Raw genomic sequence first — 16,279 nt, forward strand, 5'->3', positions numbered from 1 at the left:
GGTAATCTATACAGTACATAGGTGTTCTATACAATACATAGGTATTCTATACAATACATAGGTATTCTATACAGTACATAGGTATTCTACACAGTACATAGGTATTCTACACAGTGCATAGGTATTCTATAGAATACATTGGTCTTCCATACAGTACATAGGTATTCTATACAATGCATAGGTACTATATACAGTACATAGGTATTCTTTACAATAATTAGATATACTATACAGTACATAGGTATTCTACACAATACATAGGTATTCTATACAATACATAGGTATTCTATACATAGGTGTTCTATACAGTACATAGGTAGTCTACACAATGCATAGGTATTCTATACAGTACATAGGTATTCTATACACTACATAGATGTTCTATACAGTACACGTTTTCTATACAGTACATAGATATTCTATGCAGTACGATAGTATTCTATACAGTACACAGGTATTCTATACAGTACATAGATATTCTGTATAGTACATAGGTATTGTACACAATACATAGGTATTCTATACAGTACATAGGTATTCTATACAGTACATAGGTATTCTATACCGTACATAGGTATTCTATACCATACATAGGTATTCTATACAGTACATAGATATTCTATATAGTACATAGGTATTCTACACAATACATAGGTATTCTATACAGTACATAGGTATTCTATACAGTACATAGGTATTCTCTGTGCTACACGTGTATTACTTGTTCATACATGCTCATATCCCACTCCAGTCCAGGACCTCTCCTTCCCGGCTTCGTTACCTGCGGGATCGTCTGAGACCATCCAACCGGACAGCTGATGAAACAGTGGGTTTGCACAACTGAAGAAGTTCTGCACAAACACTGGAGAAGTGTGCTCTTCACGGATGAATCCCGGTTTTAACTGTACTGGGCAGATCACAGACAGCCTAGCGTGTATGGCGTCGGGTGTGCGAGCTCACAATGTCAACATTGTGAACAGAGTGTCACATAGTGGCGGTGGGGTTATGGTATGGGTAGGCATAAGCTACAGACAACAAACACAATTGCATTTTATTGATGGCAATTTGAAAGAACATAGATACTTTGACAAGATTCTGAGGCCCATTGTTGTGCCGTTCATCCGCCACCATCACCTCGTTTCAGCATGATAATGCACGTCCCCATGTTGCAAGGATCTGCTGAAAATGTCCGGGTTCTTCCATGGCCTGCATTCTCACGAGACATGTCACCCATTGAGCATATTTGGGATGCTCTAGACCGACGTGTACAACAGCGTGTTCCAGTTCCTGCCAATACCCAGAAACTTTGCACAGCCATTGAAGAGGAGTGGGACAACATTCCACAGTCCACAATCAACAGCCTGATCAACTTGCGAAGGAGATGTGCTGTGCTGCATGAGGCAAATGGTGGTCACACCAGATACTGACTGGTTTTCTGATCCACACCCCTACCTTTTTAAAGGTATCTGTGACCAACAGGATCTGTATTCCCAGTCATGTGAAATCCATAAAATAGGGCCTAATTAATTTATTTTAATTGACTGATTTCCATATGAACTGTATTCAGTAAAATCTTTGAAATGGTTGCATGTTGCTTTTTTCCCCTTCATTATAGAACATGGTATTTATACTGTAGACTTTGTTTGTGTTTAACTATAACAATATTAATGAACCTCATGTCAGATTTAAACATCTATGCTTTATCCCCTGCTGTTCTCACATATTCTCTCTCTCTCTCTCTCTCTCTCTCTCTCTCTCTCTCTCTCTCTCTCTCTCTCTCTCTCTCTCTCTCTCTCTCTCTCTCTCTCTCTCTCTCTCTCTCTCTCTCTCTCTCTCTCTCTCTCTCCAATTTAAGGGGCTTTATTGGCATGGGAAACATATGTTTACATTGCTAAAGCAAGTGAAACAGATAAACATAAGTGAAAAAACAATAGAGAATGTACAGTAAACATTACACTCACAAAAGTTCCAAAAGAATAAAGACATTTAAATTGTCATATTATGTCTATATACAGTGTTATAATGATGTACAAATAGTTAAAGTACAAAAGGGAAAATCAATAAGTATAAATATGGGTTGTATTTACAATGGTGTTTGTTCTTCACCGGTTGACCTTTTCTTGTGGCAACAAGTCACAAATATTGCTGCTGTGATGGCACACTGTGATATTTCACCCAGTAAACATGGGAGTTTATCAAAATTGGACTTGTTTTCGAATTCTTTGTGGATCTGTGTAATCTGAGGGAAATATGCATCTCTAATATGGTCATACATTTGTCCGGAGGTTAGGAAGTGCAGCTCAGTTTCCACCTCATCTTGTGGTCAGTGTGCACATAGCCTGTCTTCTCTTGAGAGCCAGGTCTGCCTACGGCGGCCTTTCTCAATAGCAAGGCTATGCTCACTGAGTCTGTACATAGTCAAAGTTTCCTTTAGTTTGGGTCAGTCACAGTGGTCAGGTATTCTGCCACTGTGTACACTTGGGACAAGTAGCATATTAGTTTGCTCTGTTTTTTTTTTTGTAAATTCTTTCAATGTGTCAAGTAATTCTCTTTTTGTTTTCTCATGATTTGGTTGGGTCTAACTCTCACGCTCCCTCCCCCTCTCTTTCTCTCTTGCCCCCACTCCCACTCTCTCCCCCCTCTCTTTCTCTCTTGCCCCCACTCCCACTCTCTCCCCCCTTTCTATCTCTTTCTCTCTTGCCCCCACTCCCCCTCTCTCTGGTTCAATGGAACTACTCTGCAAGGCCAATATGAGCCGTAGGTTAACAGTGTTATACAGCGGTGCTGAAGTGTATTCAAACAAAACCACTCAACAAATTGAAATAGATTTTCTTGTGAAATTGCAATTGATTACATTATTCAGGCTGGTGTCTCTCGCAGTGCACAGACCAAAACACTGTGTCTTTCTGTTAAAACTACAAGCTGGGTTATTGCTTCTACCATCACATTTAACACATACTGCAAAGAGTAGGTAGAGATTGTAACTGATCAGATTGTATTCATCCCCCTAATGATTATGGTTAGAATTGGTTGTAGAGTACTGATCCTAGATCTGTGGTTCTGGAAAATGCCTCCATTGACCGTATCTGCACTGTGCCAAAGAGTTCACTATTGACCCGTAGGTTCCAAAGAAGACAACCACAGTCACCAACAGAATACCAAGCATAGCAACAATCAGAATGGAATTTCTAGCTAAGTAACAATGGGTGTTCCTTGCCAATCACCAGCCTTGGTTGAGAATTCCCAGGGGCTCTGGAAGACAACCACCTGAGACAATGGGGGGGTTACCATGGACACCAGATAGCACACCGGGAAGCCCAGATGTTTAGAGAGAGATCAATGGGCTGTCACTGAAAGAGCACGTATGCACGCACACACACACACGCACGCACGCACGCACGCACACACACACACACACACACACACACACACACACACACACACACACACACACACACACACACACACACACACACACACACACACACACACACACACACACACACACACACACACACACACACACACACACACACACACACAGAAAATACCAAACACACCAAGGCAGTGTTAACGAGAGGCTGAGCTCCGTCTCTCAGTGCTGAGGTTGACTTGTGAGGCCTGTACAATGGGACTAGCAGACTGCTATTAGCAGTGTGTTTCACATTCACCATCAGTCTGTGTTTCAAAGTCCATCTGACTCCTTTGATGTGTTTCATTTACAGCCACCACTGAAGAATCCTCTACTGCAGTCACTCAGCTACACTGACAACCCACAGGTGGCCAGAGCTGCTGCACTGTGAAGTGTGTGTGTGTGTGTGTGTGTGTGTGTGTGTGTGTGTGTGTGTGTGTGTGTGTGTGTGTGTGTGTGTGTGTGTCTTACCTATCAGTTCTTTGTTTCTGACGTCGAGGGCCATATTCCTGAGCGCGGTGGCCACGGCACACACCACACGGTCATTGTCTATCCTCAACAACTCCACCAGGATAGGAAGACCCTTCTCCTTACGCACCGCTGCCCGGATATACACTGACCACTGGAGAGAGATGAGAGGGGGAAGAGTTAGACTGACGGACCCCTGGAGAGAGACGAGAGAGGGGGAAGAGTTAGACTGATGCACCACTGGAGAGAGAGGGGGAAGAGTTAGAATGATGCACCACTGGAGAGAGAGGGGGAAGAGTTAGAATGATGCACCACTGGAGAGGGAGGGGGAAGAGTTAGAATGATGCACCACTGGAGAGAGAGGGGGAAAAGTTAGACTGATGGACCACTGGAGAGAGATGAGAGGGGGAAGAGTTAGACTGACGGACCACTGGAGAGAGAGGGGGAAGAGTTAGAATGATACACCACTGGAGAGAGGGGGAAGAGTTATACTGATGCACCACTGGAGAGAGAGGGGGAAGAGTTAGAATGATGCACCACTGGAGAGGGAGGGGGAAGAGTTAGAATGATGCACCACTGGAGAGGGAGGGGGAAGTGTTAGAATGATGCACCACTGGAGAGGGAGGGGGAAGAGTTAGAATGATGCACCACTGGAGAGATGGGGGGGGTGCATTTAAGACTGACAGACAGGAGAGGGAAGCCTTAGACTGACTCACCCCTGCAAAGAGAACAGGAGACAGACTAATGTACCACCATACCTTCCAGGTGCCTGCAGCCAGATTCTGCAGTGCTCCAGCCGCTCCCTCCAGTGTATCAGGGTTAGAGCACTCTGACAGCAGGGTGAGGTAGGGCTTCACTATGGACGGATGCCATAACATCTGGACTCCTTTAGGAGGGTCAGCTGAGTCTGGGAGAGGACCTACACCGTCCCACTGGAGGAGAGGGGAGAGAGGTTGTGGGGGTAAGGAAAAAGGAAGGATGATGATAGAAAAAGGGAGATAAAGATAGGGAAGGAGAGAGCGAGGTCAAGAATCATGCCATGATGTACATCCCGTAAAGTATTCTTTCTCCACAGCTATCTCAGTGGCCTTCATAAGCAATGTATATGTTTCCCACTTCTGTAGGCAGCACACCCTCCTAGCAACAGCTCTGACTCTATATGCTATAGATAGAAAACTTTTCTCTTTGATCAAACAATCAAAGAGGTGCCCTTTATGTTTTCAGCGGAATTCTGCCATAGTTCCCTACATCTTCACAACTGGAGGCTCTACAGGCAGGATGCATGTTCTATAGATTCTCATCCCCCTAGAGGTTTTATGATAGAAGATCTTCAAAACATAAATACAACTGAAGCAGTAAAGAGAATACGCCCTATCAGTTCTGAACATAGTGAAAACTTTTTGGAGACATTTTGTGTTTTTCACTGTTTGCAACTACTGTAGAGTGAATGAGAGTTGAGCTGTTTGGACAAAGCCTTAATTTCTTGTGAGGAACAGAGCATACGATTGGTCTGTGGGAAGGCATCTGAGTGAATTGTTAAGCAGCAGTAGTGACTGGAGTGTGTTGGAGGAAAGAAAGGTTTGAAAAACATATAGCAAATAGAAATCAAAACTGGATGGTGTTCAGAGATAGATGTGAGGGGTTGAGTGGAGCTGAAGGATGGGACAAAAAAAAAGAAGATAACTATTGTAAAATATACTGTGTCTGTAAAATGTATATAGTATGTATAAGCTGGAAGTAGAAGCCCAAGTGTTAATGTTTATTAGTTTACTCCAGCAAGGGGAGGGGTGGTAGGGTTAGGAGATAATTATAAAGGAAAATATATTAAAAAATATATATATACAGTATATATAATTGTATATACAGTCCCAGTCAAAAGTTTGGACACACCTACTCATTCAAGGGTTTTTGTTTACTTTACTATTTTATACATTGTAGAATAATAGTGAAGACATCAAAATTATGAAATAACACATATTAAGGAATCATGTAGTAACCAAAAACAGTGTTAAACAAATCAAAATATATTTTAGATTTTAGATTCTTCAAAGTAGCCATCCTTTGCCTTGATGACAGCTTTGCACACTCTTGGTTTTCTCTCAACCAGCACCATGAAGTAGTCATCTGGATTGCATTTCAATTAACAGGTGAGCCTTGTTAAAAGTTCATTTGTGGAATTTCTTTCCTTCTTAATGCGTTTGAGCCAATCAGTTGTGTTGTGACAAGGTGGGGTTGGTATACAGATGATATCCCTATTTGGCAAATGACCAAGTCCATATTATGGCAAGAGCAGCTCAAATAAGCAAAGAGAAACGACAGTCCAGTTTCTTCAATAGCAGTTGCAAAAACCATCAAGAGCTATGATGAAACTGGCTTTCATGAAGACCGCCACAGGAAAGGAAGACCCAGAGTTACCTCTGCTGCAGAGGATAAGTTCATTAGAGTTACCAGCCTCAGAAATTGCATCCCAAGTAAATGCTTCACAGAGTTCAAGTAACAGACACATCTCAACATCAACTGTTCAGGGGAGACTGTGTGAATCAGGCCTTCATGGTCAAATTGCTGCAAAGAAACCACTACTAAAGGACACCAATAAGAAGAAGTGACTTGCTTGGGCCAAGAAACATGCAGAGTAGGTGAACGGATTATCTCCGCATGTTTACTTCCCACTGTGAAGCATGGAGGAGGAGGTGTGATGGTGTGGAGGTGCTTTGCTGGTGACACTGTCTGTGGTTTCTTTAGAATCCAAGGCACACTTAATCAGCATGGCTATCATTCTGCAGCGATATGCCATCCCATCTGGTTTGCGCTTTGTGGGACTATCATTTGTTTTTCAACAGGACAATGAACCAACACACCTCCAGGCAGTGTAAGGGCTAATTGACCAAGAAGGAGAGTGATGGAGTGCTGCATCAGATGACCTGGCCTCCACAATCACCCGACCTCAACCCAATTGAGATGGTTTGGGATGAGTTGGACTGCAGAGTGAAGGAAAAACAAGTGCTCAGCATATTTGGGAACTCATTCAAGACTGTTGAAAAAGCATTCCAGGTGAAGCTGGTTGAGAGAATGCCAAGAGTGTGCAAAGCTGTCATCAAGGCAAAGGATGGCTACTTCGATTTGTTAAAAACTTGTTTTGCTTACTACATGATTCCATATGTGTTATTTCATAGTTTTGATGTCTTCACTATTATTCTACAATGTAGAAAATAGTACAAATAAAGAAAAATCCTTGAATGAGTAGGCGTCTCCAAACGTTTGACTGGTACTGCATATTTACAAAAAAAATGTGGAGGATTGGAAATTATGCAGACAATTACATTGATGGAAGCCACAATTGATCTGCAATATTAACGCTGATCCCCCCCCCCCCCCCCCCCCACACACACACATAAAAAGAGAAAAAATAAAGGTTTTAGCAAACAGAAAAAGAGAGACACAAACGCTCATCTCCCAGTTTACACATACTAAAATAGTTTATGATCTTTTAATGTTCTCTGTTTGAATCTTTTGTTTTGATTCCCTTCAGAACATTCCTACAGTGAACAAGTGATATGGCTTGGAGGAAGCTTGCACCATATTTCATCTGTGTGTCTGCACTGTCTGTCTGCACTGTCTTTCTGCACTGTCTGCCTGTCAGCACTGTATGTCTGCACTGTCTGCCTGTCTGTCTGTCTGGCTGCACTGTCTGTGTTGTGTAACATGGTTGGTTATTCTCCACTTAAGAAATATGTATTTTTTATGTATTCCAATTTAATTTACAAGTCAATAAGGTGTAAGGTCATTGGTCATGGTTACAGATTGGGAGAGATCGCACTTTGCTCTAATATCAATATATGAACACGTTTATTAAGCACATATGTGTGTCTGCACTGCGTGATAGAGTCTCTCTCTCTCTCTCTCTCTCTCTCTCTCTCTCTCTCTCTGTGTATATAACGTCCCACCTGATGCATCTCTCTCTCTCTGTGTGTATAACGTCCCACCTGATGCATCTCTCTCCCTCTCTCTCTGTGTGTGTGTATAACGTCCAACCTGATGCATCTCTCTCTCTCTCTTTCTCTCTCTCTCTCTCTCTCTCTCTCTCTCTGTGTGTATAACGTCCCACCTGATGCATCTCTCTCTCTCTCTGTGTGTGTGTATAACGTCCCACCTGATGCATCTCTCTCTCTCTCTGTGTGTGTATAACGTCCAACCTGATGCATCTCTCTCTCTCTCTCTCTCTCTCTCTCTCTCTCTGTATAACTTCCCCACCTGGTCCTGTCCCTTCTTCTTCTTCTTCTTCTTGCCCCAGCAGCCTGAGGTCTCTCCGTCACGTCCGTTGGCGTCACACAGGAGACCGTCTAGCTCCTCTGAACCCAGCTGTTGGCCCTGAGACGTCTCCGCTGCCAGTCGGTAGGACAGGTTACGCAGGATACACACACAGTTCTCTATGGTCTACAGGAGAGGCAGAGGAGTTACAACATTTATCCTACAAAGGAGCTAACTTCCCACACAAATTTAACTTCCCACAAGAGCTAACTTCCCACACAAATATAACTTCCCACAAAAGCTAACTTCCCACAAAAGCTAACTTCCTACCCTGCCAAAATGTGTGTGTGAAGGGGCATTTAAAAGGAGGAGTGCCCAATTCCATCCATGAATCGTGATGTACTCTAACTTTTAAATGATATTAAAGAAATTCTTTCAAATGAGGAATAATGACTGAGCCCGTGGCATCGTATCACGCTCCATTTAACATGGTGTCAGAAGAGGACACATCCGAAACAGCAGAGGGGTGTGTGTGTGTGTGTGTGTGTGTGTGTGTGTGTGTGTGTGTGTGTGTGTGTGTGTGTTTGTGTTTGTGCATCTGTGAAGTATCACTCATAAACGTGGCGTATGGGAGGAATATGGAAAGTAAACCACTTGGAAATAACGAAGAAAAATCATTAATCATCTCAGACGACTCTGTCTGTTTTATAAAAGAGTCTCTCAGACTGATAATTTACACAAACAACTATAATGAATGTAATTGAACATAATACTCTGACTGACTATATGCTTTCAACGACATTACAGACGCAATACAAACACCAAGTCGCTTCAACTTGATCCAATATGAACAGACCTTGGGCCTGATCTGTTAGAACTGTTAGAGGAGTGAAGAAGAGAGTTACTTTCCTCTGAAAACATCACAGGTAAACAACTCTACAGGTAAATAACTCCAGAGGTAAACAACAGGTAAACAACTCCAGAGGTAAACAACTCCACAGGTAAACAACTCCAGAGGTAAACAACAGGTAAACAACTCCACAGGTAAATAACTCCAGAGGTAAACAACAGGTAAACAACTCCAGAGGTAAACAACTCCACAGGTAAACATCTCCAGAGGTAAACAACAGGTACACAACTCCAGAGGTAAAAAACAGGTAAACAACTCCAAAGGTAAACAACAGGTAAACAACCCCAGAGGTAAACAACAGGTAAACAACGCCAGAGCTAAACAACAGGTAAACAACAGGTAAACAACTACACAAGTAAACAACTCCAGAGGTAAACAACAGGTAAACAACTCCAGAGCTAAACAACAGGTAAACAACTCCAGAGGTAAACACCTTGTCAACAACTCCAGAGATAAACAACTTGTCAACAACTCCAGAGGTAAACAACAGGTAAACAACTCCATAGGTAAACAACAGGTAAACAACTCCACAGGTAAACAACTTCATAGGTAAACAACAGGTAAACAACTACATAAGTAAACAACTCCAGAGGTAAACAACAGGTACACAACTCCAGAGGTAAACAACAGGTAAACAACTCCAGAGCTAAACAACAGGTAAACAACTCCAGAGGTATACAAAATGTAAACAAGTCCACAGGTAAACAACAGGTAAACAACTCCACAGGTAAACAACTCCAGAGGTAAACAACAGGTAAACAACTCCACAGGTAAATAACTCCAGAGGTAAACAACAGGTAAACAACTCCAGAGGTAAACAACTCCACAGGTAAACATCTCCAGAGGTAAACAACAGGTACACAACTCCAGAGGTAAAAAACAGGTAAACAACTCCAAAGGTAAACAACAGGTAAACAATCCCAGAGGTAAACAACAGGTAAACAACGCCAGAGCTAAACAACAGGTAAACAACAGGTAAACAACTACACAAGTAAACAACTCCAGAGGTAAACAACAGGTAAACAACTCCAGAGGTAAACAACTCCAGAGGTAAACAACTCCAGAGGTAAACAACAGGTAAACAACTCCAGAGGTAAACAACATGTAAACAAGTCCACAGGTAAACAACAGGTAAACATCTCCAGAGGTAAACAACAGGTAAACAACTCCAGAGGTAAACAACAGGTAAACAACGCCAGAGCTAAACAACAGGTAAACAACAGGTAAACAACTACACAAGTAAACAACTCCAGAGGTAAACAACAGGTAAACAACTCCAGAGCTAAACAACAGGTAAACAACTCCAGAGGTAAACACCTTGTCAACAACTCCAGAGATAAACAACTTGTCAACAACTCCAGAGGTAAACAACTCCAGAGGTAAACAACAGGTAAACAACTCCATAGGTAAACAACAGGTAAACAACTCCACAGGTAAACAACTTCATAGGTAAACAACAGGTAAACAACTACATAAGTAAACAACTCCAGAGGTAAACAACAGGTACACAACTCCAGAGGTAAACAACAGGTAAACAACTCCAGAGCTAAACAACAGCTAAACAACTCCAGAGGTATACAAAATGTAAACAAGTCCACAGGTAAACAACAGGTAAACAACTCCACAGGTAAACAACTCCAGAGGTAAACAACAGGTAAACAACTCCACGGCTAAATAACTCCAGAGGTAAACAACAGGTAAACAACTCCAGAGGTAAACAACTCCACAGGTAAACATCTCCAGAGGTAAACAACAGGTACACAACTCCAGAGGTAAAAAACAGGTAAACAACTCCAAAGGTAAACAACAGGTAAACAATCCCAGAGGTAAACAACAGGTAAACAACGCAGAGCTAAACAACAGGTAAACAACAGGTAAACAACTACACAAGTAAACAACTCCAGAGGTAAACAACAGGTAAACAACTCCAGAGGTAAACAACTCCAGAGGTAAACAACTCCAGAGGTAAACAACAGGTAAACAACTCCAGAGGTAAACAACATGTAAACAAGTCCACAGGTAAACAACAGGTAAACATCTCCAGAGGTAAACAACAGGTAAACAACTCCAGAGGTAAACAACAGGTAAACAACGCCAGAGCTAAACAACAGGTAAACAACAGGTAAACAACTACACAAGTAAACAACTCCAGAGGTAAACAACAGGTAAACAACTCCAGAGCTAAACAACAGGTAAACAACTCCAGAGGTAAACACCTTGTCAACAACTCCAGAGATAAACAACTTGTCAACAACTCCAGAGGTAAACAACTCCAGAGGTAAACAACAGGTAAACAACTCCATAGGTAAACAACAGGTAAACAACTCCACAGGTAAACAACTTCATAGGTAAACAACAGGTAAACAACTACATAAGTAAACAACTCCAGAGGTAAACAACAGGTACACAACTCCAGAGGTAAACAACAGGTAAACAACTCCAGAGCTAAACAACAGGTAAACAACTCCAGAGGTATACAAAATGTAAACAAGTCCACAGGTAAACAACAGGTAAACAACTCCACAGGTAAACAACTCCAGAGGTAAACAACAGGTAAACAACTCCACAGGTAAATAACTCCAGAGGTAAACAACAGGTAAACAACTCCAGAGGTAAACAACTCCACAGGTAAACATCTCCAGAGGTAAACAACAGGTACACAACTCCAGAGGTAAAAAACAGGTAAACAACTCCAAAGGTAAACAACAGGTAAACAACCCCAGAGGTAAACAACAGGTAAACAACGCCAGAGCTAAACAACAGGTAAACAACAGGTAAACAACTACACAAGTAAACAACTCCAGAGGTAAACAACAGGTAAACAACTCCAGAGCTAAACAACAGGTAAACAACTCCAGAGGTAAACACCTTGTCAACAACTCCAGAGATAAACAACTTGTCAACAACTCCAGAGGTAAACAACAGGTAAACAACTCCATAGGTAAACAACAGGTAAACAACTCCACAGGTAAACAACTTCATAGGTAAACAACAGGTAAACAACTACATAAGTAAACAACTCCAGAGGTAAACAACAGGTACACAACTCCAGAGGTAAACAACAGGTAAACAACTCCAGAGCTAAACAACAGGTAAACAACTCCAGAGGTATACAAAATGTAAACAAGTCCACAGGTAAACAACAGGTAAACAACTCCACAGGTAAACAACTCCAGAGGTAAACAACAGGTAAACAACTCCACAGGTAAATAACTCCAGAGGTAAACAACAGGTAAACAACTCCAGAGGTAAACAACTCCACAGGTAAACATCTCCAGAGGTAAACAACAGGTACACAACTCCAGAGGTAAAAAACAGGTAAACAACTCCAAAGGTAAACAACAGGTAAACAATCCCAGAGGTAAACAACAGGTAAACAACGCCAGAGCTAAACAACAGGTAAACAACAGGTAAACAACTACACAAGTAAACAACTCCAGAGGTAAACAACAGGTAAACAACTCCAGAGGTAAACAACTCCAGAGGTAAACAACTCCAGAGGTAAACAACAGGTAAACAACTCCAGAGGTAAACAACATGTAAACAAGTCCACAGGTAAACAACAGGTAAACATCTCCAGAGGTAAACAACAGGTAAACAACTCCAGAGGTAAACAACAGGTAAACAACGCCAGAGCTAAACAACAGGTAAACAACAGGTAAACAACTACACAAGTAAACAACTCCAGAGGTAAACAACAGGTAAACAACTCCAGAGCTAAACAACAGGTAAACAACTCCAGAGGTAAACACCTTGTCAACAACTCCAGAGATAAACAACTTGTCAACAACTCCAGAGGTAAACAACTCCAGAGGTAAACAACAGGTAAACAACTCCATAGGTAAACAACAGGTAAACAACTCCACAGGTAAACAACTTCATAGGTAAACAACAGGTAAACAACTACATAAGTAAACAACTACAGAGGTAAACAACAGGTACACAACTCCAGAGGTAAACAACAGGTAAACAACTCCAGAGCTAAACAACAGCTAAACAACTCCAGAGGTATACAAAATGTAAACAAGTCCACAGGTAAACAACAGGTAAACAACTCCACAGGTAAACAACTCCAGAGGTAAACAACAGGTAAACAACTCCACGGCTAAATAACTCCAGAGGTAAACAACAGGTAAACAACTCCAGAGGTAAACAACTCCACAGGTAAACATCTCCAGAGGTAAACAACAGGTACACAACTCCAGAGGTAAAAAACAGGTAAACAACTCCAAAGGTAAACAACAGGTAAACAATCCCAGAGGTAAACAACAGGTAAACAACGCAGAGCTAAACAACAGGTAAACAACAGGTAAACAACTACACAAGTAAACAACTCCAGAGGTAAACAACAGGTAAACAACTCCAGAGGTAAACAACTCCAGAGGTAAACAACTCCAGAGGTAAACAACAGGTAAACAACTCCAGAGGTAAACAACATGTAAACAAGTCCACAGGTAAACAACAGGTAAACATCTCCAGAGGTAAACAACAGGTAAACAACTCCAGAGGTAAACAACAGGTAAACAACGCCAGAGCTAAACAACAGGTAAACAACAGGTAAACAACTACACAAGTAAACAACTCCAGAGGTAAACAACAGGTAAACAACTCCAGAGCTAAACAACATGTAAACAACTCCAGAGGTAAACACCTTGTCAACAACTCCAGAGATAAACAACTTGTCAACAACTCCAGAGGTAAACAACTCCAGAGGTAAACAACAGGTAAACAACTCCATAGGTAAACAACAGGTAAACAACTCCACAGGTAAACAACTTCATAGGTAAACAACAGGTAAACAACTACATAAGTAAACAACTCCAGAGGTAAACAACAGGTACACAACTCCAGAGGTAAACAACAGGTAAACAACTCCAGAGCTAAACAACAGGTAAACAACTCCAGAGGTATACAAAATGTAAACAAGTCCACAGGTAAACAACAGGTAAACAACTCCACAGGTAAACAACTCCAGAGGTAAACAACAGGTAAACAACTCCACAGGTAAATAACTCCAGAGGTAAACAACAGGTAAACAACTCCAGAGGTAAACAACTCCACAGGTAAACATCTCCAGAGGTAAACAACAGGTACACAACTCCAGAGGTAAAAAACAGGTAAACAACTCCAAAGGTAAACAACAGGTAAACAATCCCAGAGGTAAACAACAGGTAAACAACGCCAGAGCTAAACAACAGGTAAACAACAGGTAAACAACTACACAAGTAAACAACTCCAGAGTTAAACAACAGGTAAACAACTCCAGAGGTAAACAACTCCAGAGGTAAACAACTCCAGAGGTAAACAACAGGTAAACAACTCCAGAGGTAAACAACATGTAAACAAGTCCACAGGTAAACAACAGGTAAACATCTCCAGAGGTAAACAACAGGTAAACAACTCCAGAGGTAAACAACAGGTAAACAACTCCAGAGGTAAACAACAGATGTAATTCCCTTTCATTTCCCTTTTTGAACAGTGACAGGATAAAGGTAGAGAAAGAAAGTGGGTATGAAATAGAAAAACAGAATAGGGGAAGAAAGAAAGAGAGACCAGAAGGACAGAAAGTCCACAAAAAGAATGAAAAGTGTCACCCTGTCTGTGTCTGCTAATAACTTGGGACCAGTCAATGACAATGGTCATTGGCCCCAGTGCTTGCCAATCAATCATCATTACTGGGGAGACACCAGAGCTCTCCTATGATTGGGCAGACAGCAGAGTTGGGTGGGATGTTAGACAATGATTAAGAAATGCCATTTAGAGGGACTGCGCTGCAGCAACCTTGAGAACATAGCCATGCACAAAGCTGTTTATCTACTATTGAACTGATGGACACACACACACACACACACACACACACACACACACACACACACACACACACACACACACACACACACACACACACACACACACACACACACACCTTGCTGTCAATGTCGTTGCTGCCCAAAGCGGTCTGTATGACGTAGAGGAGAGCGTCTGTCAGTCCGTCACACTCTCTCATCCTCCTCCTGGCCTCCTCTCCTGCAGAACTCACGTTCCTGAAACACAGAAGGATGGGGACAGGTCAGACAGTGTGTGGGGTCTGAGACCAACGTGACTCTCTATAACATTGGGAATGATGTTATACGAAGAATCGAACCAGAATAAAAGTCGGTGTGTTATTGATAATGTGTGTATCTGCGTGCCACATTATGTGCATGCAAACCTGCATGTATGTGTGTATGAGTGTGTCAGTATCTGTCTAAGCCAGGTACCCATGGGGCTGAAGCCATCTGAACCACGCACCATGCAATCTCCCATTGGATAATAATACACAATACATATATTACCTGGCTCTGTTTACAGCGCGTTCAGAGCCTAATCAATTGTAACATTTCATTCAATACAATTCCCAGATGACTGAGGCAGAAATGTATATATTTGCCAGAGTAACACATCTCTCTCTCTCTCACTCTCTCTCTTCAAAGTGGAATATTCATAAAGGCATTAGCAACATGTCATTGAAGCTGTATTGATAATTCTGGGTATTAATATTCCATCCTGCTCATTTTCTTTATGATTTTGGGTATATTGGTTTATTAAATATTCAACATCGCTGGCAGCCACTGTTTTGACTCCCTATTTATGAATGTTTTGATTTTACAAAACCTCTACTTATGAATGCTATGTATTTAACTTCTGTGTGTTACAGTATGCACCAAGCAATTTTCCTTCATTTGTAAGCTTGCTACTTCCACAGGCTACTTCATAACAAGGGTTACGAGACAAGGTAGAAGGGTGAGTAGTGGCTGAGGTTTGGGGCGAGAAGAGGGGACAGGGGTAGGCAGGACAGGGAAGATGGTCCTGTATGTACACCTTATATACAAAAGCTTGTGGACACCGCTAATGGGGATCCTAATAAAATACCAACATTTGTGGATTTGTCTATTTCTGCCACAGCCGTTACTGACAGGTGTATAACATCGAGCACACAGCTATGAAATCTCCACAGACACACATCGGCAGTAGAATGGCCTTACTGAAGAGCTCAGTGACTTTCAATGTGGCACTGTCATATTTTAAATTTTTTACATTTTAGTCATTTAGCAGACGCTCTTATCCAGAGCGACTTACAGTAGTGAATGCATACATCTCATACATTTTTTCTCCGTACTGGTCCCCCGTGGGAATCGAACCCACAACCCTGGCGTTGCAAACACCACGCTCTACCAACTGAGCCACACGGGACCAAAAAA

General features: G+C 41.8%; 1 protein-coding gene and 1 non-coding gene across 4 annotated transcripts in view; both read right to left on the reverse strand.

Annotated features, from left to right (window-relative positions):
- LOC106590590 (catenin delta-2) overlaps positions 1-16,279 on the reverse strand; it is a 595,078-nt gene that overhangs the window by 116,382 nt on the left and 462,417 nt on the right. For all 3 annotated transcript variants that reach the window (XM_045710618.1, XM_045710617.1, XM_045710619.1), the window contains 4 exons: positions 14,965-15,082; positions 8,132-8,314; positions 4,639-4,812; positions 3,884-4,034 (listed from right to left, as the gene is read on the reverse strand). In XM_045710618.1, the coding sequence (XP_045566574.1) occupies positions 3,884-4,034; positions 4,639-4,812; positions 8,132-8,314; positions 14,965-15,082 (626 nt within the window). The remainder of the gene's footprint in view (positions 1-3,883; positions 4,035-4,638; positions 4,813-8,131; positions 8,315-14,964; positions 15,083-16,279) is intronic.
- On the reverse strand, positions 16,198-16,273 carry trnaa-ugc (transfer RNA alanine (anticodon UGC)). The gene has a single exon. It is a non-coding gene; the product is annotated as a tRNA-Ala (tRNA).

Source organism: Salmo salar, chromosome ssa29 (assembly GCF_905237065.1).
Source record: "Salmo salar chromosome ssa29, Ssal_v3.1, whole genome shotgun sequence".
In the NCBI taxonomy this organism is placed as follows: Eukaryota; Metazoa; Chordata; class Actinopteri; order Salmoniformes; family Salmonidae; genus Salmo; species Salmo salar.